The following is a 22,067-nucleotide window of genomic DNA, read 5'->3' on the forward strand; positions in this document are numbered from 1 at the left end:
TACACCCCCATATGTCTTTTGCCTCACTGTCAGTACTTGCCAGAAAAATGAATCGAAATGAAAAAGCAGGAGTGGAAGGAATGCATTCAACAGAAATTGGTTCTCCCTTTTAAACTGCCTTCCACTCTTTGAAATAACTTTACAGACCTTCTTTCCTTTTCTACCTCCAACTGTAAAAAAAGAAAACTCATTCTTTTAACCCCCAATAATGCTGCTGCAGTTGTTTTTTTAATGGTATATAGAAACAGTAAAAAGTCAGCCTGATTTCTGGGATAAGGGTGAAAATAGTTCATTTCTTCCACTTCGAAACATAGTTCCGATGACCTCAGTTCTAAGGTTATCCAAAATAACCAAGTGTTGGAAATTTTCTTTTTTTTTAAGAATAATTTTTATTAAATTTCCAATTGACAAACCAATCATATCACATTAATTCCAAATTATACCATTACATAATAAACTCCAAATATTTCCAAATATGTAGCCGAATTTTCAATTTTTGTTGGGGGTACCCATGCTTCGAGTTCAGAAAAGGGTCCAATCCTCTCATATTTGTGCTGCTTTGATGTTCACAAGTCCCATCTTTCCATCTCTTTGTTGTTATCCTTTACAAATCTTCCAATCTTCTTGTTGTTATCATTCCCCCCCTTTCTTTATAACCTCTGAGATTATCTCCACAAGTGAGTTGAAACAAACATTATTATAGTCCTGTGTGGATTTTCACACTAATCCAAAAGTCCTGTTCAAACGGCAGACGCCATTTCAGCAAGCCCCATAAAATACAGTCTAGGCGTCTGCTCATTAACTTTCCCAGACCTGTTGCTCCATACATCAGATACATCAGTCTCTTCAGGGGAGTTCTTGCCAGATCAAACGTAGAATTCAGATATGTTAACAAAACCGTGGCTTCCTCCCCCCCTTGATCGTAAATCCTGCAACAAAGCCTGCTCATAATGGCGGTTCTCAATTAGAACTGCGTCATCCAAAAGCCTTTCATTTCCTTTCCAGATCTTCCGCTAAGCAAAGCCTTTAGTTATTGATTTATTTATTTCCACACAGCTTATTCTCCTATCTCACTTGCTATCGGTCGTGTGACGGATCTTCTTAGGGAGGGGTTGTTAAGTGTTGGAAATTTTCTTTCTGAATCAAGGACCCAATGAACCTAAATTCAACTTTTTTGTACCACATTACATAAATCCAGGACTGTTCCTGACTCGTGTTAATCAGCAGCCTGGTGGAAAGGAAGGACACCTTCCCCATGCAAGGGAATAAAAACATCAATTATTATACAAAGCTTAATTGCTCAGGCCATGACCATTAGGAGTCATTCTTTATTCATTCACTTACTGCATTTATATCCCACTTTTCCCTCCAAAGAATTCAAGGTGGTGTGCATGGTTCTCCCCTTCCTCACTTAATCCCCACAACCACCATGTGAGGTAGGTTAAGCTGAAAGGCTGTAAAAAAAAAGTGCTGTTGCATATTCTCCATGTCCCCAAACATACTGACAATCTCTTGCTCAGTGGGCTATTAGAAACCCCATATTGGGGTTTTTTTTTAAAAAAATAATTTGATCACAAGTCTTTTAATGGCAGGTAGAACATAAAAGCACAAACTCCACATTCAGAGGTGGTTTACCTCTAAATACCAGATGCCAGCAAAAAAGCAGAGTTGGGGATGAGGAAGGCTAGTCCTTCAACTCACTGCTTTTAGGCTTCCTAGAGCCACCTGAATAGCTGCACAAACAGCAGCAGACTTGAGGCACCCCATTCAGAAGGACTCATGCTCTTAACCTGTAATTGGCACGATGGAGACACCCACTTGGCTCTTGTGGCCAACATGGTATGAAAAGTTGGATCACCCTGATTTAGTGTGTCTTGATCTATAGCTGTATTGGACTTCCTGTTTTGGGAAGTTTTAATGTTTGAAGTTCTATTCTGTTTTTAGTCCTCTGTTAGGAGCCGTCCAGAGTGGCTGGGGAAACCCAGCCAGATGGGTGGGGTATAAATGATAAAATTATTATTATTTGAATTTTCAATTGTTACATGGGTGAAAATGGAGAAGCAGCAATCCTACACAAGGAGTTTATCCTGTCTGAGGCCCACTCAAATGATGTGGAGCTGTGCAGTGCAACACTTGTAGGAATAGTATGGGAATCTGAACAGTCTTTACGAAGTGCTGCATGGGCATGTAGTCATTAATCTGGGAAAGAAAGTAGGGAAGAACAGAAAGAGCTGGGACTTGCCATCAAGATACCCAGCTCTCTAAAGCACTTAAATGATATTCCTTTCTACAGCCTTGTTCCCTTTGAAGAACCTGTTGAAGGAGAATATGCTTAGGTCAATGGCCTTGAATTTCCCATCAATTATGAGCTCAGCTAGGGCTTGGCCCACAGCTGGAGACTGCTGAAGTCCGTGTCCACTGAAGCCTGTGGCAAAATAGAGGTTTTCCACCAGTGGGTGCACACCAATCACAGGACTCTGGTCAAAGATGTTGTAGTCATAGTAACCAGCCCAAGAACTCTTCACCTGTCATGAGATAAAGATAAAGCTCTTTCAGTCACAAGATACAGTCCCTGAACTGTCAACGACAGGACTAACAGAGGATCTCAGGGACAGACCCACAGAAACAGACAAGGCTGCACTCTTAAACCCACCAGTAAGTATACCCACTAAGTATACTACTTAGATATTGAATCCTAGCCAGTTATTCCTAGCTGAACAAGAGGGATAAAAGGCTATGTCTAGAACTCAAGAGGGAAAAGCAAGATAGAGATGAAAGGTCTAAGATCTTTGTGATTTGGTGCTAACCTGCAAGAATTGCAGAGTTTGACATCCTAAGAATGTGACTTTTACTTTAAATATGTAATGGATGGATGGCCTACAATCATCCTGGGTAATCCAGAAGGTTAAAAACCAAATTATTTTATTATTAGAGTGGTTTGCAAGATGTGCAAAACATGAAACAAGCAGCTGTGAGCCTTGAGTTCCTCAGTTCCCCATCTCCTCTCTTGCAGCTGGGAGGAGAGAGAAGGAACACATGAGCCCAGGAGTGGGGAAACTGCGACTCTCCAGAAATTACTGGACTCTAGTTCACATCAAACAGCATTATGGCCAACAGTCAGGGATGATGGGAGTTGAAATCTAGCAACATCTGGAGGGCTAAATGTTTCCCATCCCAGTGGTTTAGTGTAATATGTGAAGTGAAATAGTGTCAATGGCTGCGAAACACCCTAGAAGACAAGTCTTGCTAGCCAGATTGCAAACTCACTGTGGCTAATGTACAATACAACTAACAGTTGTATTGCTTGCAGAGAATGATTATACCAGCAGAGGACCACTAGTCCGTTCTGACCTCATCACAAAATTCACCGAAGCAAACATACCCAGTCCAAATTCAAAACTTATACAGTCGTACTTTGGATCCCAAATGCCTTGTGAGTCAAACGGTTTGGCTCCCATACGCCGCAAACCCGTAAGTGAGTGTTCTGGTTTGCAAATGTTCTTTGGAACCTGAATGTCCAACGCAACTTCTGATTGGCTGCAGGAGCTTCCTGCAGCCAATCGGAAGCCGCACCTTGGTTTCTGAACGTTTTGGAAGTCGAACGGACTTGCGGAACAGATTCCGTTCAACTTCCGAGGTACCACTGGATTGTCAGAATCAAAGACAACGAGGGGCCTGAAGACTAATGAGGTAGATGAAATGTTGATCATAGTTAGCTCAAAACAGAAATAAATAGAAGGGCAACACAAGATATGAGGAAGCGAAATCTGCAAGGTGATTAACCATAAGTGGGCAGTATGTCTGCACCAGGCCCCAAAATAAATTTTAAGGGGTTAACTCCTTAAACACCTCCTTGAGAAAGTCAATCATTACCTTCAAGGATTGAAAGTTTGGCACCCGGTGAGCCAGCTTGGGCCAGACTTTATCGTGGAAGAACTCATGATCTACTTCCAGGTCCTGGATATCTGGCTCTTCCTCCTAAGAAGAAAGCACAAGAAGCTGAATTCTGGGCACCAGAAAATTACAATCATGGCAGCTGGAAATCTTGTTTGCATTTTGAACCTCCCTTAGAAAAGTGCAGCCACAGGGCAGATAGAGAGCAACTCAAATGCAGTAGCCAAGTCCCAAACTACAGCATGCTCAGATAGGCTTTGGGTAGACTTCAGCTGTCAGTGTGGAGCAGTGAATAGCATTGGGCTTTGACCAAGACAGATCTGGATTCAAATCCCTGTTGAACCACAATGCTTACTCAGTTGTCTTACCCATCATTCTGCCCAGACACTGAAATCCAGGGGGCTGCTGTGGCTTCCTAAGAGTCAGCTCCCAATAAAATCATGGTAAACTCACTTCCGTAGGGCTTAAGCCTCCAAGGTAGTTGCCACCCACGCCTTCCCTCCGGAAGTAAGCTCCTGTGGTGTCGATTAGCAGAGGACACTCCAAGCCAGGTCCATCAGGGCAGTGCCAGACATAGACATACCTAGCAGCACAAGGACAAAGAGAAAATAGCTCCAGCATTTAATCAAGACCAAAATACTAGATCTTCATGCAACCTAAGAGGGATAAAGAGTAGCCACAGGGCATGACACATGAGCTTGGACCTTGAAATTACAACAGGCAAGGTAAGAGCTGTCTTTCATTTCATTTCTTCTTCTTATTATTTATTAAATTTCTATACCACCCTCCATCCAAGGATCACAGGATGGTTTACAATATGAAAACACAAAAATGCATACCATAACAAACAAAAAACCCCAGTTTAAAAGCCCGTAGATTGTTTAATTAGCCAATGGCCTGGGAGAAGAGGAATATTTTTTGCCTGGCGTCTCTCCTTGGGGAGAGTATTCCACAAATAGAAAGGAATCTCAGCAAAGACCTGTTCTTCATATTATCACCCTCTGGACCTCTTGTGGAAGAGGCACACAAAGAAAAGCCTCTGATGATGATTGCTAAAGCTGCCTTAGAAACAAAGCCATTGATCCTTCTGGCCTGGCACTGTTTAGTTCAATTAGGAGCAAATCTCAGGCAAAGGTCTCTTTTCCAGCTCTGCAAGCAAAGATCCTTTCAACTTGAAAAGCCCGGGACTGAACCAGGAATATCTGGTATACAAGGCATGTGCTCTTATCACTCTCTCTTTCTCTCTCTCTTTCTCTCTCTCTCTCTCTCTCTCTCTCTCTCACACACACACACACACAGATTTAAGGGTGAAATATGAAAGAAGGCAGATGTGCTAGGAAAAAGTTACCAATTCCAGTAATCTATGTTTTACTAGCAAACTTTAAAGAAGGAGGAGCAGTAGCTGTCTAACCATTTGGATCAGGGGCAGGGAAACTGTGGCCCCACCACATGTTGCTGGACTACAACCGATCTGCAGAGCCACAGATTTAGAAAAATAAGAAGTGTAGGTCTATCGTGTGTGGCAACAGAGGAACAGGACAAAAACTCATAGAATCATAGAATCATAGAGTTGGAAGAGACCACAAGGGCCATCGAGTCCAACCCAACTCTGGCCCTAACTTCAAAGTGAATCATGCTGGCAGCCCTCACAAATCTGAGAATCACAATATAAAAAAAGGTAAAGGGACCCCTGACCATTAGATCCAGTCGTGGCCGACTCTGGGGTTGCAGCGCTCATCTCGCTTTATTGGCCGAGGGAGCCGGCGTACAGCTTCCGGGTCATGTGGCCAGCATGACTAAGCCGCTTCTGGCAAACCAGAGCAGCGCACGGAAACGCCGTTTACCTTCCTGCCGGAGCGGTACCTATTTATCTACTTGCACTTTGAGGTGCTTTCGAACTGCTAAGTGGGCAGGAGCAGGGACCGAGCAACGGAAGCTCACCCCGTTGCGGGGATTCAAACCACCGACCTTCTGATCGGCAAGCCCTAGGCTCTGTGGTTTAACCCACAGTGCCACCCGCATCCCTATCACAATATATGGTTACCATTTAATAGGTATTTAAGATATGAACTCCAAAGCAGCATGAATACTAGGCTTAGCCATACCTTTTCTTGGGTTCCACAGGAAGCCTGATGCCCAGCATTGAGTGTGGCGGCCCAGTTCCAATGCCAGCCATCTCTGCCACACTGCTTGACCAAGCTCCTGCTGCATTCACCACAAAACCACATTCTATTTTGGTGGATTCTATACTGTCGGGCATCTGGACCTAGAGGATAACACAGTAGGGAGGACCTGGTAACTGTTTCATTAGGCAAGCAAATACCCTATCTGACACGGGTTTTCCAGATGACAATGGGGAATACACAAGCAAAAAGGAAAAAAAGCCAGGGAGATGTCACAGGATCTGTGACCAAGCATTTGCTGTATCGTGGAAGTGATGGAGAGCTTTCTGATTTACTTCTTGTTCCATTATGAAAAATGTTGGGATTTCCTGTCTAGTTGCTATTGTGCATTCCACCTCTTTTTCCTGTCACACACAAGCCTGGCAAAGTACACTGCAAGGGACATGCCAGAAAACCCCAGAGAACAATGCCAGAAATTGTTGGCATCCATGTATACCTTCAGTACATTTGCATGGCAGTCTTAAACTGAGCTAACACTGGAGCCACTTCACTTAGGGAGAGAAGAGCAGTTGCCAAGCTTTTTGGGGGGAGGGCAAAGTGCAGACTACTGAACACATACCTAAAGCTTAGATTGGCTTTTCCTTTAGGCTAGTGGAGCAGGGCTGTGGACCTTCAGATGTTGCTGGACTATAACTCCCATCACCTGCAACCACCAGCAACCAACATCTGGCAAGCCACAGGTTCCTTAGCCCTGTAACAGAGCCAGGGAAGCAGGTAGCACTGCAGGATGGGATACACAAAGAAGCCTGAAACGATATCAAAGCCCCATTTCCAGCCCTTCTCCTGCCCAGTACAATACTGGACCTTGAACAATTGTTAATATGTAATATTGCCATCTAAGACGTCAGTGGCCACAAGCCTGCCTACTTTATCTGTTCTGTCAAAAGTTCAAGGGCAGACAATACTGTACTACAGTTCTGGTTTTTTTCCAAGATGGCGAACGGCACTTAGTCAGCGTGAGTGTGAGCTCCCTGATTTATCTTTTAACATTGTTTTAATGAGTATAGAAACCTTTTAACTTTTAACTTTAGTTTTTAGTTTTTAGTTTTTAGTCTTAGTTTTAAATTAGTAAGTAGGAGGATGCCTTTTTCTATCGGGGAGACAACCATTAACCTTGAAACTGGGGCGGCTCCATGAAGAGAGAAATGACTAAGCAACTATACAGCCCTGCTTGTGGGAGAGGAACTGGGAAACGTACCAGAGATTCCAGAGATATAGACGACACAGAGGAACTGAGATGCCTGCCTCTTGCTAAACAAACAAAAATTAGTGAATCTGAAAGTACAAAGGATATTTTTAATATCCCGGTTTCAAACTCTTTCACACTGCTAGCAGAGATGAATGACGAGGAATCCAGTGTGAAAGAACCTTTTGATAACCTGCCTACTAAACCTTCAAGCAATAATAATACTGGCATCCACTCGAATGTTTGCACTAGAGCCCGTGAAAGCTGCATTGACGAGATACTATTTGAACACTCGACTACTTTAGACCTGGTTGCTAGAACAGTGGACTATATCTTTAAATACATAAAAGACATCCGAGGATCCTTGGAGAAGATTATCTCGCTTGTATCCCTAACAGGTAAAGACAGTTCCCCTGATGTACCACCTGAGATGAAGCCCTTACAAATGCCCAGAGCACCCATTTTACCTCATACCTCCTGTATAATTCCTCAAGCTGCTGGCAATCAGAAAAGTGAGCAAGGGGAGCAAAATAAGAAGGAACACCACTCTGCACCTCCTCATAAACTGCTGCTGCAAGCTACCAAAATCTGCCTAACGGTTTGCCCCTTTAGAGGCAAGGTGATAAACTGGCATTATAAGAGTGATATAAGGAGACACCTAGCGGAGCTTCTGAGGGTAACCCCTAGCTCTATTGACCTGAAGCATATTGATCATATTAGCAGCAGACCTCAGAGGCAGAGAGTGCTGCTCTCCTTTAAAACCAAAAAGCTCCCTGCACTTATTATGTCCTCAAGAAGCCTTCTAATGAACTATGGAATCCTTGCTACAAGAGTCTTTACCAATACCAAGATCTGCCCCCTCTTACCAAACTGCTTGTTCAAAAAGAAAGCAGACAAGTCTGAGGGTCCGCCAATTGCCACGACCCCAACTCCCCTGGCCGCAGATCTAATCAGCTGGATTGACGCCCCCCTGCCTCCACTGACAAAGGCCATACATCTGGAGAACTCTACGGAGCGTGAGTTACTTCTATCCTTCTCCCAATTGCCAAAACTGGAGCGAACAGAGATAACGGACAGATTGGACGAGTTGCTACTCTGTCTCCGTAACTCAGAAGATCATGCTCATGTAAATAAGATGAATTCCTCACCAATTGTAGATCAGGCTACACAAGCCCAAGAGGTACCTGCTTTAACGACCTTTGATCTGCAACCTGGCTGTGCACGGCCTCGGGATGTCAAGTCCGGGCAGGATACAGTGGAAGATTCGACAACCCTCTGGTCAAATTCGGAAGCTGTGGCAAGACTGGATGCTCTTTTGGAGGCAAACCGAAAAGGATGCCTTCCACCTGCCTTACACTGCATGTTCCCTACAGCATCTGCAGATCCAAAAGGCCCACCCCCCTCAATCTTAGAGCATACTTTAAATGTAGAGTCTATGGACCTGTCGTTAAGTGATACTCCTGTGCACCAGAATCCATCCCTGCAGCTACCAATAATTAAGCCTCAATCCATGGCTGCTGCTGCTGCAGTAAGTGGTGCTCGGAAATTGCCTGGTAAGCAAGCTACAATTACTTCCTTCTTCCAGCCTATTGTCCCCCCTCGCCGCATGCATTCCCAGGTGGATTCTGCCGTGTGGTTCCGCAAGGCCCAGCATGACTCGAAGGGGTGACCAGGAGATTACTTACTTTCTTATCCTGGAATGTAGCTGGCATTAAACCTAAGCTGATGGATCCATCCTTTGTCGCCTACATAAAAGGCAGTCATATTCTTTTGCTGCAAGAGACCTGGGCTTGTGAGGGCTTCTCCCTATCAGGGTATAAGGGCTTCTACCTGAATGCACAACAGAATTTACTATCACCTGGCAGACCACAAGGTGGGTTGGCTACCCTAGTTTCTTTGGCCTTAAACCTGCAGGGGGAACAAATCGACATCCAGTCGTCATCCATGCTGGGTGTAAAGCTACAAACAGCGGAGGAAGTGTTCGTGGTGATTAATGTTTATTTGCACCCAATCTATAAGAAAAACCTGGTGGACCAAAGATGGAGGGAAATTCAACAGACTCTTGAAACTCTCCTAGAGAAATATCCTGAAGCCACCTTCCTAGTTGCAGGAGATTTCAATGGCCGATTGTCTCACTCTGATAAATCATTATTTGCTAAATATAATAAACATCCCTCACTACCCATTTTAACCTCAGACCTTTTACCCAGGAATTTTAAAGACAGTGTTGCTACATATGCAGGTTTTAAATGTAGACAAACTTTGATGGCTCTTAATTTTCACCTTTTAAACGGAGCTCTCAGTTCTGATTACCCTGCCGAATTTACTTTCTGGTCAGGCTCCCGAGCCTCTACCATAGACTTTATTTGGACATCAGTAGACCTAATTCCCAAAATTTCCAACTTTAGGGTGGTAACGAGGCTGGAAAGTGACCATTTTCCATTAGAACTTTCTCTGACCCTGGATGGAGAATTGGCTACCTATTCCTGTGTGCCTATTACAAATAACCAGCTTCAGATGAGGCCCACTGCCTTAAAATGGACCGACAATATGGCTCAACGGATAAATGAACTCCTTTGGTCTGACCAACTGCAAGAGACAAGGGACTCCCTTATCCAGGCAGTTGAGCCACTGCCAATATATGACAATTTAGTAGAACTGCTAAAACCTTCGTTGGCTAAGACCCCGGTAATGAATAGTAACCATTTCTCTCATAAAAAGTGGTTTGACGAGGAATGTAGGCACTTCAAGAACAACCTATATAATGAATTCTTGGCATATAGGGCATCAAATGACTCCGGACCTAGCAGTCACCTTATGAACCTCAAGAGAAGGTATAAAGCACTATTAAAGGAAAAGAAGCTTGCGGCAGAAAGAAATGATTGGAAGAACCTTCTAAAAGCTGCAGAAAATAGAAATCCCTCCTCCTTTTGGCACCAAATTTCCAGATACCTGGGTAGACCGTTGTCAATGATAGAACCCCAAATTTCAGCTGACACCTGGGAAAGCTTCTTCTCCGTTTTATATGCAGCTCACGCAGCCAGCGGAGGAAGGTTAGATTTGGCCCCCTTGCCAGAGTGGGATCCTGTTACCTGCTCTGAAGTGGAAACACTTATAGGCCAATTTGAGGCGGGCAAGGCACCCGGAGACGATCTTATTTCCATAGATGTTATTAAAGCCAATAAGGATTGGTGGTGTCCACCCCTAGCAGCTCTTTTTACTTATATAAACAAAACAGCACAATTTCCTCCAAGCTGGAACTCTGCACTGATTGTGTTAATTCACAAGAAAGGGCCGCGCACAGACCCGGCCAATTTTAGACCAATTAGCCTGCTAAATGTTATCGGGAAGATCTATTCAAGATTTCTTCTTAACAAATTAACGACCTGGATGGAAAGCAACAATATCATCGCAGAGGAACAGGCGGGTTTCCGCCCCGGAAGATCAACAACAGACCAAATCTTAATCCTAAATCACTTGGCCACCAAGTACGCTGGCAATGGCCTAAAAGCCCTCCACGTCGCCTTTATAGACTTTAAGCAGGCCTTTGATCTAATTCCCAGGAACCAGCTATGGACAAAATTGGCAGCGACATCTATCGACCGCCGCCTTCTCTTGCTGATTATTAATTTGCATACAAATACCCTCTTGAGGATTAGGATAGATAGTAAGGGGCTAGTCTCCAATCCGGTTGCCACCACTAGGGGGGTAAGACAGGGCTGTTTGCTTGCCCCTGCTCTGTTTAACTTCTATATTAATTCGCTAGTGGTGCATATGGCAAATGCTGATTTCCATCCACCAAAACTGGCAGGACGAGCCTTAAATGTCCTACTGTATGCGGACGATGCCGCCGTATTAGCTACCTCCCCCATCGGATTAAGGAGGATGCTTCGAGCTCTTCATGAATATGAGACCCAACACGAGCTCCAATTAAATTATGCCAAGACCAAAATAATGGTCTTTGCTGCTCGACCGAAACCTAATTTATGGTCAATTAATGGTATTCCTTTAGAGGAGGTCAGTTGCTTCAAGTACCTGGGTCAGGTTGTAAGATCAAATAGGTCCTTCCTGGCGCACAGAGAATACATAGCCTTGAACGCATCCAAAGCAGCCCTGGTGATTAGAACCCTGTACTCCAAGAAACAGGCACAAACTGTCAATGTTGCCTTACGTCTCTTTAAAATGAAAGTCCTCCCTCTTCTGCTGGTGGGCATTGCCTTGGGCTCACGTAGGGATTTTGAAAAATTGGAATCTATCCAAACCCAATTCCTCAGGGCCATACTCAGGATCCCCCCCCTCCGTGGCAGGCGCGATCATGAGATTGGAAACCGGTTGCCAAGCCTTTAGGTATGTGGCCCTGAAAGCGAAGCTATGGCTATGGCTCAAGCTCTGTTTCAGACCGGTGGGTTTGGCCCCCTTGATTCTGAGGGATAACTTTAAATCTCCATGGGAAGGGGAGATAGTGGAGGAAGTGCAGAAGTGTGGGTTGTCCTCCCTTTATATAGAGTCCATGACGTATAGCCACGCAAAGGCGGTGATCGCGCAAAGATTAAGGGATATTGCCAGACAGGAGGACATAGCCCGTGTGAAACCTGGGTTGTTTCTGGGGGAGCAGTTGTATCGGGCTGCTCCAGCTCGCTACCTGGCGGATATCCACTACGTGGAATACCGCAGACTATTTACTGCGGCTAGGCTGAATGTTCTTGACTCGGCGGTCCTGAAGGGAAGATATGGAGGAGTCCCATATGACCAGAGATTATGCCACTGTGCATTGGGTGAGGTAGAATCCACAGAGCACATTTTATTGAGCTGTCCCTTCTACAACGATTTAAGACAGTATCTTATAACTCCATACTTACCCCAGCTCAGTTCCCGACAAAGAGGAAAGCAGACAGCATATCTGCTAAATAAGTCTTCTGGGAAAACAACCTTGTCAGTGGCTAAATTTCTTTTCCTGGCACTCAAGTGTCGGAAACGTATAACTGAATGCTCTGACGTGGGTTATCTGTGAGAGGTCTAGTACTGTGGCCCTACCTTACTTATGTACCTCCTATGATGTTATAGTTTATAATTATTGTGTAATGTTTTAATTCTGACTATCGGTTGAATAAAGAAATTGATTGATTGATACTACAGTTCTTTTTAGTTTTGTAAACTCTCGTTAGCTCTGCAAAATTACAGAAGAACCTCACAGAAACAGAAGTTCTGAGAGGCCCTCACATCAAACATACCGTAACTGATAAGTAGAAAAGACTACCCAATAAAACCTTTAATAAAAATTATAATTTTTTAAAAAAATTGAGGGCTTTCTGTGAGCTTCTTCTTGGAAGCTTCTACTCAGCACATCTTGCCCCTACTTTTAATTGAAGTAGTTCAAATAATGACTTACATTAACACCCTTGATACGGGAGAAATTAATACGATCCCCATCATGTGTCCTCAGTTCTTCTGTATACAAGTCGAAAGCTGCAGATGATGAAAAAGAACATACAGAAGCAACTTTGCTTTGGCTCAACTTTGAAATCTAAGACATGGAAAAATGAGGGCTTCCAATCCCTTGGGTAAAATATTTGAAGCATTTTTTGTAGCCCCCCTTCATTAGATCAGATTTCAGGATGGTATACGGCAGCTGTGTGTAAACATTGGGTCCTCCAGATAATAATAATAAAAATTATTTATATCCCGCCCTCCCCAGCCGAAGCCGGGCTCAGAGTGGCTAACAACAGTAAAATAATACAACAAGTTGTTACTAGACTGCAGATCCCATCAACTGCAGCAAGCATGGCCAATGGCTAGGGATAATGGGATTTGTAGTTCAGCCATATTTGAACTACTATAGGGACGCGGGTGGCGCTGTGGGTTAAACCACTGAGCCTAGGACATGCTGATCAGAAGGTCGGCGGTTCGAATCCCCGTGACGGGGTGAGCTCCCGTTGTTCGGTCCCTGCTCCTGCCAACCTAGCAGTTCGAAAGCATGTCAAAGTGCAAGTAGATAAATAGGTACCACTCCGGCAGGAAGGTAAACGGCGTTTCCGTGAGCTGCTCTGGTTCGCCAGAAGCGGCTTAGTCATGCTGGCCACATGACCTGGAAGCTGTACGCCGGCTCCCTCAGCCAGTAAAGCGAGATGAGCACTGCAACCCCAGAGTCGGTCACGATTGGACCTAATGGTCAGGGGTCCCTTTACCTTTACCTTAATATTTGAAGAACCAAAGACTCCCCACACCTGGTATACAGCATAAAACAAATATACAAAACAGTGAAACTTTAATTTTAAAATAGACTCGCTCAGTTTAAATCATTAACATCTGCAGAACTATCTAGGTAAATAATAATGTTTCTGCCTGGTGCTTAAACAATACAGTTGGAGGGCATTCCACTGCTCCTGCAGCCAACTGGAAGCTGTGCCTTGGTTTTTTAACGGTTTCGGATTCTGTTTGAGAACCAAGGTAAGATTGTACTGAATAGGGTTTCTGCCCCCTGGTGCCAGGAGCTGAGCTGCCCAACACAATTCAGTGGTAATGATGGTGTGCTTGCAATACCAAGTGAGGGTGACAAGACTCACATTTCACTTCACCGCAGCTCTGGTAGACACCCAATGATATTGCTTTGTTCCGGAAAGCGTTGAGAAGAGTCCAGGGGTCAAACCATCCCTCATTTTCCAAGCCTTAAGACGACAAAACAGAACGCAAGAAAGGCAACCTAGTTTAGAATTACATTGCCATGACACCTATTCTGCAGCCATACTCTGAACATTTCTGAATTGCACTCTTGGTTGGCTAAGAATAATTGATCTTTCCCAACAGGCAAACTCAGTAAAAAAGCCCAGAACAAAACAGAACAACCCCCACCCCCTGCAAGATTTCTTATACAGTCAAACCTCGGTTGTTGAACATAATCCGTTCCAGAAGATAATTTGACTTCAGAAACGTTCAGTAACCGAGGCGCAGCTTCCAATTGGCTGCAAGAGCTTCTTGCACTCAAGTGGAAGCCCCATCGGACATTTGAGTTCTGAGGAACGTTTGAAAACCAGAGCATTTACTTCCGGGTTCTCAGTGTTTGAAAACAGAGCTGTTCGAGAACCAAGGTTTGACTGTAACAAGTAACCTCCATTGTACTTTGCCAAACAGTTAGCAGTGTTAGAAGAGGCAATTTGGTCCAGGTTTGCTCTTATCTGCAGCTGTGTCTCTTGGTCACTAAAAGAAATGTGACAGAACCCAGAAAATATGACCAGATATTAGGAAACCAGGCAATAACATGAGAAGGGGATGGGGCCCCGGCAACAGCAGGAATAATAGTGAGACTCTCATTTAAGAGACACTTCAGAATACCAAGTAAGAAAATGTGTAGGCAGAAATCTATCAAAATTCTCAATAAGCAGAAAATCTGCTCTCAGCTTTCAGTGTTTTTATTGCCTTTGCAGCCATTGGATAGATGTGTGGATAAAAGCACATGAGCACATTTTATTGAAATGTATTTTTTTTCTTTTAAACCATTTAATAAATGAGATAATTGTGCTAATATTCATGGGTTGTGCCATTTTGCCCTGACATATGGCTCTCCAACATTTCTGACTATGGATCTGAGTGAGAATGCAGCTGATGGGGCAGGGGTTGAAGGACCAGTACTGGACTAGCTACTCATAAGGAAGCTGTTAGCAGAAAATAGGAGAAATGGGGGCTTGCTCATTCTAGAGTCCCTGTAAGTTAAGCATACAAAAAAGAAGAACAGAGCATTTTTATTTTAAACTGTTTACTTGAGACAGCAGTGCTATTAATCTTTAGGAAAGATGGAGATTCAGCAGTCTAGTACCAATGGAAGCCAAAGCTACTCCATCTGTATTCAACCACGGATACTTCTTTTTCAGTTGTGCCGGTGACAGTAGTGAGATCTCTGCTCCTTCCCTCCTGAAAAAAGCAAGCAAACAAACCATTAAAGAACGCTCATCAGAATGCACAAGATGGGGGGAAATCCATTTTGTCAATTTAAAAGATGCTCTAATAAAGGCAGGAAGGGGCAATTTATGTTATTATTTTTAAAGTCAAAAAGTCTACTTTCCAAAAAAAGTAATTTTGAAATAATCTGCGTGAGCAAATAGGTAAAATTACCAGAGGTGATCTCAATGCTGGGGGCAGAAAACCACTATGGCTTTAAAAGAACGTAACATTTTCAAATACCTCATTCATACATACATGCCTATCACTGTTTCTTCTCTCTAAGCAACTTTTACCCAAAGGATCCTCAGAACCCCATACCTTTGAATTCCAACATTCTCCTCCAGCAGAGCAGCTCCATCCTCTGAAGCCAGGAAGAGATAGCCCGATGGGTTAAACTGAATATCTATGGGTGGCTGGGTGACAACACCAAGGTATTGCTGGAACAAAAAGATAATCTGTTTACAATTTCAAGGATTGCTGTCTTCAGGATGGGATGGAGTGGGAAACTTACAGGAATACATATCACTGCTATGGCTCTTTTCTTGAGAGTTTAAAAAGCTTTATGATCACTGTAGTCCATGGGTAGGCAAACTAAGGCTCGGGGGCCGGATCCAGCCCAATCACCTTCTAAATCTGGCCCGTGGACGGTCCGGGAATCAGCATGTTTTTACATGAATAGAATGTGTGCTGTTATTTAAAATGCATCTCTGGGTTATTTGTGGGGCATAGGAATTCGTTCATTCCCCCCCAAAAATATAGTCTGGCCCCCCACAAGGTCTGAGGGACAGTGGACCAGCCCCCTGCTGAAAAAGTTTGCTGACCCCTGCATGTAGTCCTTACACAACAGTGCATTATTGTTATCCGCATATTCTAGATGAGAAGCTATGGGGGAGGGGGATAATGGCTTATCTAGGACTACTTGATCATGGCAAAGAAAATATCTGAACTGGTTTATGCTTCATTCTTAAAAGTGCAATTCCAAGCACGTTTACTAAAAGTGGGACATTCTCTAATAAGTGTGCTTAGGACTTCAGACTTGACCATTATGATATGCCAACTCTTAGCATCTCTCAAGCACACATGATGTAACAATGGCCGGAGGATTTAGGAGAAAAATAATAGACAAAAGAAACAATCCATGCATGTATACGGGGCGATAAATTAAAACCGAAGAAGCTTCAAGAATGACACATGTCCAAAATTCCCAACAGTATATAAACAGAAATGTACAACTTTAACTTCTGATCTAGAAAGTGTATAGTATATGGTTACCCAATAGCACTCTTAATGGAGTTGAGACAAAATCAGGAAGAAAAACCAGTGTTTTCTGTTTGAATAACTTGCTACTGGGATGCCAATTGATAGATTCAGATCTGTATGTGGATGCTAGGGTGACTGAGTTATTAGGACAAGGGCAGTGGAGCAAACTGCACCATGGTTATTCAGTGCATTCAAACACTCCACCACTGTACTGTATATATCGAAGTAGTTGCACATTCCCATATCTTGTCTCCTTCAAGATGGACCGATGGCCCATTTGCCTTTTCTAGAGGATGCAAGGCAGACCGCTGACAGAAGCAAGTGTGAGAATCCTCCACACCAACACTCCCACAAACACCCAGACATTATGACATACGTTGATGGTACGCAGGAAGTTTGCCGAAAACTGGCACATCTTGATATTTTCTGGAATCGAATACTGCTGGCGTATTCCCCCTACAGAGAGTACTGTAGATGCTTTGGAATACTGCAAAGAAGCAAAACAGAAAATGATGCTGTCACTTAGCTCCATAGTCAAATCCCCTCTCCCAGAAACATTTCAGTAATATAAAGAGCAGCAAGAAAATAAAAGGCAATTGTGGAAGAGATTCCCTGGCAGGACAAAATGGTGAATGCCCATTATTGCTGTTGCAGCATTATCAATCTGCAATTCAAAAGGTCACCTACTATTTCTACATTTAACATAATGAACGGCCACCCTGATTACTTATTTATCCTGCCCTGCCTCCAAGAAGTACAGGGCAGAATTCAGAGTTCTCTCTCCCTGCCCTTCTGTTTAATATTTACAACTAAAGCTGTGAGGCAGGTGAAGCTGAGAATGTGTGGTTGGCTTTCAGTCACCTAGATAGCATGATGGCTGAGCAGAGATTTGAAGCAGGTCTCCATGGGCCAAGTCTGACACTAAGTACTACAGCACACCTTCAGAAATGCACTTTAATGCAATTCATCTTTCTAGAAGGGACCTGAATACCGTCAATGACCATTTTGTGTGGGTGTTCTGTCCCTGGGCCCTGCGTTGGTGGAGGCGGTATCAGCGCCCTCTTGCCCCCTTCCACACCAGTTCCTCCCTATTAATGACGCTGTCCTGTCACTTCCGGGTTTGTCGCCATGCGTGTCTTTTGGACGCATATTAATGGCTCATTGCCTCTATCGCACAAAGTAAGCCCAACACTTAACAAACCTGATGTTTGAAAACGTTCCCCAAGACCCCCATTATTGATCTCAGATGTTAAATGACCTTAAGGTCTTTCTCCACCACCACTACTCGATATGCATTTCTCTGTGGTTCTTTCATCTTCAGCCAGAAGGCAATAGACCAGCCAATTACTCCACCCCCAACAATGACCACATCAGCGTGGTCAGGAGGTAAACCTTCTGTAACATGCCCAGGGTGCCAGCTACTGCCAGGAAGGAAGTCTTTCATTTTCTTGTAGGCATCGATGACTCCCTTCTCCAAATCTGAAAGAAGCCGGAAATAATACCATGCTGTTAGTGCTTAGCAGACTTAGCAAACCGAGAAATAAAGCCAAAACCTTATTGCTACCAAACATGTCCAATATATCAAGTTTGGAGAAAGCAGAATCCAGCATTTCATGAATCTCAGCCCTTACGGTAGAAATGTATGTTTGAAAGGCTTGGCAATTCTCAGCTACAGAGAGATGTCATGTCCTTGCTGTGTATTTAAAGCACTCTTGCACTATTTTAACAGTAATGGCTTCGCCCAAAGAATTCTCAGCACTGTAGTTTGCGAAGGGTGCTTCAACTCTGTGAGGAATCTCTTAACCACTCTCACTCAATGAACTGCAGTTTTCAGGATTCTTTGCGGGAAGCAATGACTGTTAAACAACAACCATTTATTATTTATACTGCACCCATCTGGCTGGGTTTCCCCAGCCAGTCTAGGCAGCTTCCAACAAAAGATTAAAAATGTTTTAATGTAACATCAGTCATAAAAACTTCCCTAAACAGGGCAGCCTTCAGATGTCTTCTAAAAGTCTGATAGTTGTTTATTTCCTTGACATCTGATGGGAGGGCGGGTGCCACTACCGAGAAGGCCCTCTGCCTGGTTCCCTGTAACTTCGCTTCTTGCAGTGAGGGAACTGCCAGAAGGCCCTTGGCGCTGGACCTCAGTGTCCGGGTTGGATGGTGGGGGTGGAGACACTCCTTCAGGTATACAGGGCTGAGGCTGTTTAGGGCTTTAAAGATCAGCACCAACACTTTGAATTGTGCTCGGAAACGTAAAGTGGCATGCTACTGCTTTAACTGTACGGTGTGGTTGTGAACAGAATGGTTGAATATGTTTCCCGGTGGCTTCAAAGCTCCATATAACTTATTCCCTTTCCCCCCACAAGATATGTAGATTTATGAAGAGAGAAAGAACATCCATGTTCTCCACAAAAATTTACGCAAGCTGTAGAAAGCAGCTTTTCTTGTTAAAAAAATAAAAGCAAAGTTACAATGGCTGTTCTGTTTATAGAACAAAACATAGCTCTAATTAAAACCATACTGACTGAAACAACCAGTTATCAGTCTTCGTAACGGCAAGCCTTTCAGGTGCCCTTTGCACTTTAATCACCAACAGTTGTAATCCTGGCATTCCTAATTTTAGCAACGCAATCAGCAGTTCAACAGTTAGGTTTAAACATGCTGTTTGCGTTGCTGAAATTTTTACCTTGGGATGCCAGGCATGAACCAGGACTACAATTACTGGCACATGACGTACAAAGGGCATCTTTATGAAGACTGATAACTGTTTGTTTGTTTCAGTCATTATGGTATTAATTAGAGCTTTGTTTGCTCTAAAAATGAAACAGTCACCATAACTTTGTTAAAATGACTTAATTGTAAAAGTATACTCTGCTAATGAGACTGTATTTTTTTTGAAGACTAGTAATTATTTTAAATGCCTGTTGTCTTTGTCCATGAAGTTTTCTTGGCAGGGATACTGGAGTGGCTTGCTGGTTCCTACTCCAGAGAACCTTTTAATGAGGGTGAAAGAAGAGAGCGCAAAATATGGTCTGAAGCTCAACGTCAAAAAAACAAAGATCATGGCCACTGGGCCCATCACCTCCTGGCAAATAGAAGGAGAAGAAATGGAGGCAGTGAGAGATTTTACTTTCTTGGGCTCCATGATCACTGCAGATGGTGACAGCAGTCACGAAATTAAAAGACGCCTGCTCCTTGGGAGAAAGGCAATGGCAAACCTAGACAGCATCTTAAAAAGCAGAGACATCACCTTGCCAACAAAGGTCCGTATAGTTAAAGCCATGGTTTTCCCAGTAGTGATGTATGGAAGTGAGAGCTGGACCATAAAGAAGGCTGATCACTGAAGAATTGATGCTTTTGAATTATGGTGCTGGAGGAGACTCTTGAGAGTCCCATGGACTGCAAGAAGATCAAACCTCTCCATTCTTAAGAAAATCAGCTCTGAGTGCTCACTGGAAGGACAGATCCTGAAGCTGAGGCTCCAATACTTTGGCCACCTCATGAGAAGAGAAGACTCCCTGGAAAAGACCCTGATGTTGGGAAAGATGGAGGGCACAAGGAGAAGGGGATGACAGAGGACGAGATGGTTGGACAGTGTTCTCGAAGCTACAAACATGAGTCTGACCAAACTGCGGGAGGCAGTGGAAGACAGGAGTGCCTGGCGTGCTCTGGTCCATAGGGTCACGAAGAGTCGGACACGACTAAACGACTACACAACAACAACAATTATTTTAAATACAAAAAACTTACAAAAATGCAGGTACGTGGTATTACCTTGGAATGTATGTTTTTCCACTGACTAATGCTGAAATGCTAAGCAAGCGTACTAGGGAGGTAAACTCCATTGAACTAAGTGGAATTTATTTCTGAAGAAGCATGAATAGAATTGTGCTGTATGGCATTTACTTTTTGATTCACATTACATACTTACTGAATTCACTACTGTCATTTCATAGGTTCAAATCAAAGAAACGTGTGATAGTTACTTAATTGAATAAAACATATAGTGCATTATACAGTAAGGAAATAGTGACTTCCACCTCCTCACTTGTAGTTATCAAGTGTCGTGGTGAGCCACAATTAAGAGCAGCTGAAGAAGCCCACTTTTTAAAAAGTACTTACATTAAAAATAATGTAATTTATTAAGGGGGGGGTTGTTTGCAAAAAGGAATCAGGAACACCACTACTGACACATGCATGCATCATCTAAAAGTCTCCCACTTCAGAACTCTTCTGTTAAGATGCACACTGCACAGATTTTAGTCAATTAAATAATTCAATTAATCGAAGTTGTTTCTAATAAGCTGACAAATATTTCCAAGTGCTTGCAATGAAATAATTTTAAAACTTTTTTTATATGTGTGCACAGGTATGTAGATTTCGGCCAGTCAATCGTCAGTGAATTAATTAAACGAGACACACGTTTAAGGGGGATTAAAATTTGTCCCATTTTTTAGAAAGACTAAAAAAAAAACCCCCTTTAAATTCTATTAAATTAGCATCCACTTCATAAAAGATCTTAGCCAATCAACCATTCCAATAAAGTGGGAAGTTTTGGATGAAAATACCAATACCAACCCACTCGTCATTTATTCGATTTTTACTTTTCCTCGAGAGGCTCCTCCTCTCGCCCCAACACTAGATTAGCCTCACGATAACCCTGCGAGGTAGGCCAGGCCTAAAGAAGCCACCCTCGCCTGACGCGCACCTTTGACGGGGTCGTAAAGTCGGGGCTCCCCTGTACGAAACGGCCGGCGAGGCTCCACCGGACTCGCTGAGGGACTCGCCGCCGCCAGCAGAGGACGCAGCCCGCCCAGCAGTCTCCGCCCGCGGAACATGCTGCCGGCTCTGCTCCCCTCAGGAGACTAAGACGAGCCCGCGCGGACACCGAGACGTCCTCTCTTTACCTCAGCGCCTCAGGTTTGAACGCGTCACGGCAAACGCCCGCCCCCCGCCTACCCTGATAGGACCTGTGTGGTTCTGAGTCCGGGAAGCACCGCCCACTCCGCAGGGAAACTCCACCCCCTCTCCACTGACCAATACAAAACCTCCTTCTTTGCCCCGCCTCGCTAAAACCCGCCGGGGTCGGGACACCTTAAGCACCGCCCACTCTTCAGATAAGTCCCCGCCTACTTCCCTCCGTCCTTGGCCAATCCGCCGCCACGATGCAATCCCCTCCTCCTTCCTCCTCCGCAACCAATCCCGTCTTTCCTCATGACGCGCCATCCTTAGTTTTGACGTGGCCCGTCTATATTCACCCACCGGAAGCACCGGAACTTAAGAGCTCTTCTCGTTCCCGCCCCTTCCGCCGTCAGTGTTGTGTCTTGCGCAAGCGCGTCGTGCCTCACCATCGCATTCCCCTCTTGATTTTTAGACTATGCCTATCTCCGTCTCTCTATGTTGCGACGAACTTATTTTAAAAAAAAATTTAAAGCACATTTTCTTCGACCGCTCTATCGCTTTGCTACGTCTATGGTCCTCACAGCGGTTTCCCCTCCCATTTCCTTTTCCGGAACTGAGGCCCAATCGCTCTGCCCCTTTCTCCCCTTAGTCCCGCCTCCCATCCGGAAGCCCGCTTCCGGCGGAAATGAGGCGCGCAGTGA

General features: G+C 44.1%; 1 protein-coding gene across 1 annotated transcript; it reads right to left on the reverse strand.

Annotated features, from left to right (window-relative positions):
* Positions 1 to 1,292: 1,292 nt before the first annotated feature.
* Positions 1,293 to 21,390, reverse strand: FOXRED1 (FAD dependent oxidoreductase domain containing 1). Its single transcript, XM_080983907.1, has 11 exons — positions 21,173 to 21,390; positions 17,717 to 17,937; positions 16,835 to 16,945; positions 15,517 to 15,635; positions 15,074 to 15,168; positions 13,827 to 13,928; positions 12,653 to 12,729; positions 6,000 to 6,160; positions 4,348 to 4,477; positions 3,874 to 3,978; positions 1,293 to 2,525 (listed from the first exon to the last, which is right to left on the reverse strand). Exons 1-11 carry the CDS (start codon positions 21,300 to 21,302, stop codon positions 2,271 to 2,273), a joined length of 1,506 nt encoding a protein of 501 aa, XP_080840033.1. The 5' UTR covers positions 21,303 to 21,390; the 3' UTR covers positions 1,293 to 2,270.
* Positions 21,391 to 22,067: the final 677 nt, after the last annotated feature.

The sequence above is a fragment of the Podarcis pityusensis genome (assembly GCF_964106645.2).
Source record: "Podarcis pityusensis genome assembly, chromosome: 15".
Classification (NCBI taxonomy): Eukaryota; Metazoa; Chordata; class Lepidosauria; order Squamata; family Lacertidae; genus Podarcis; species Podarcis pityusensis.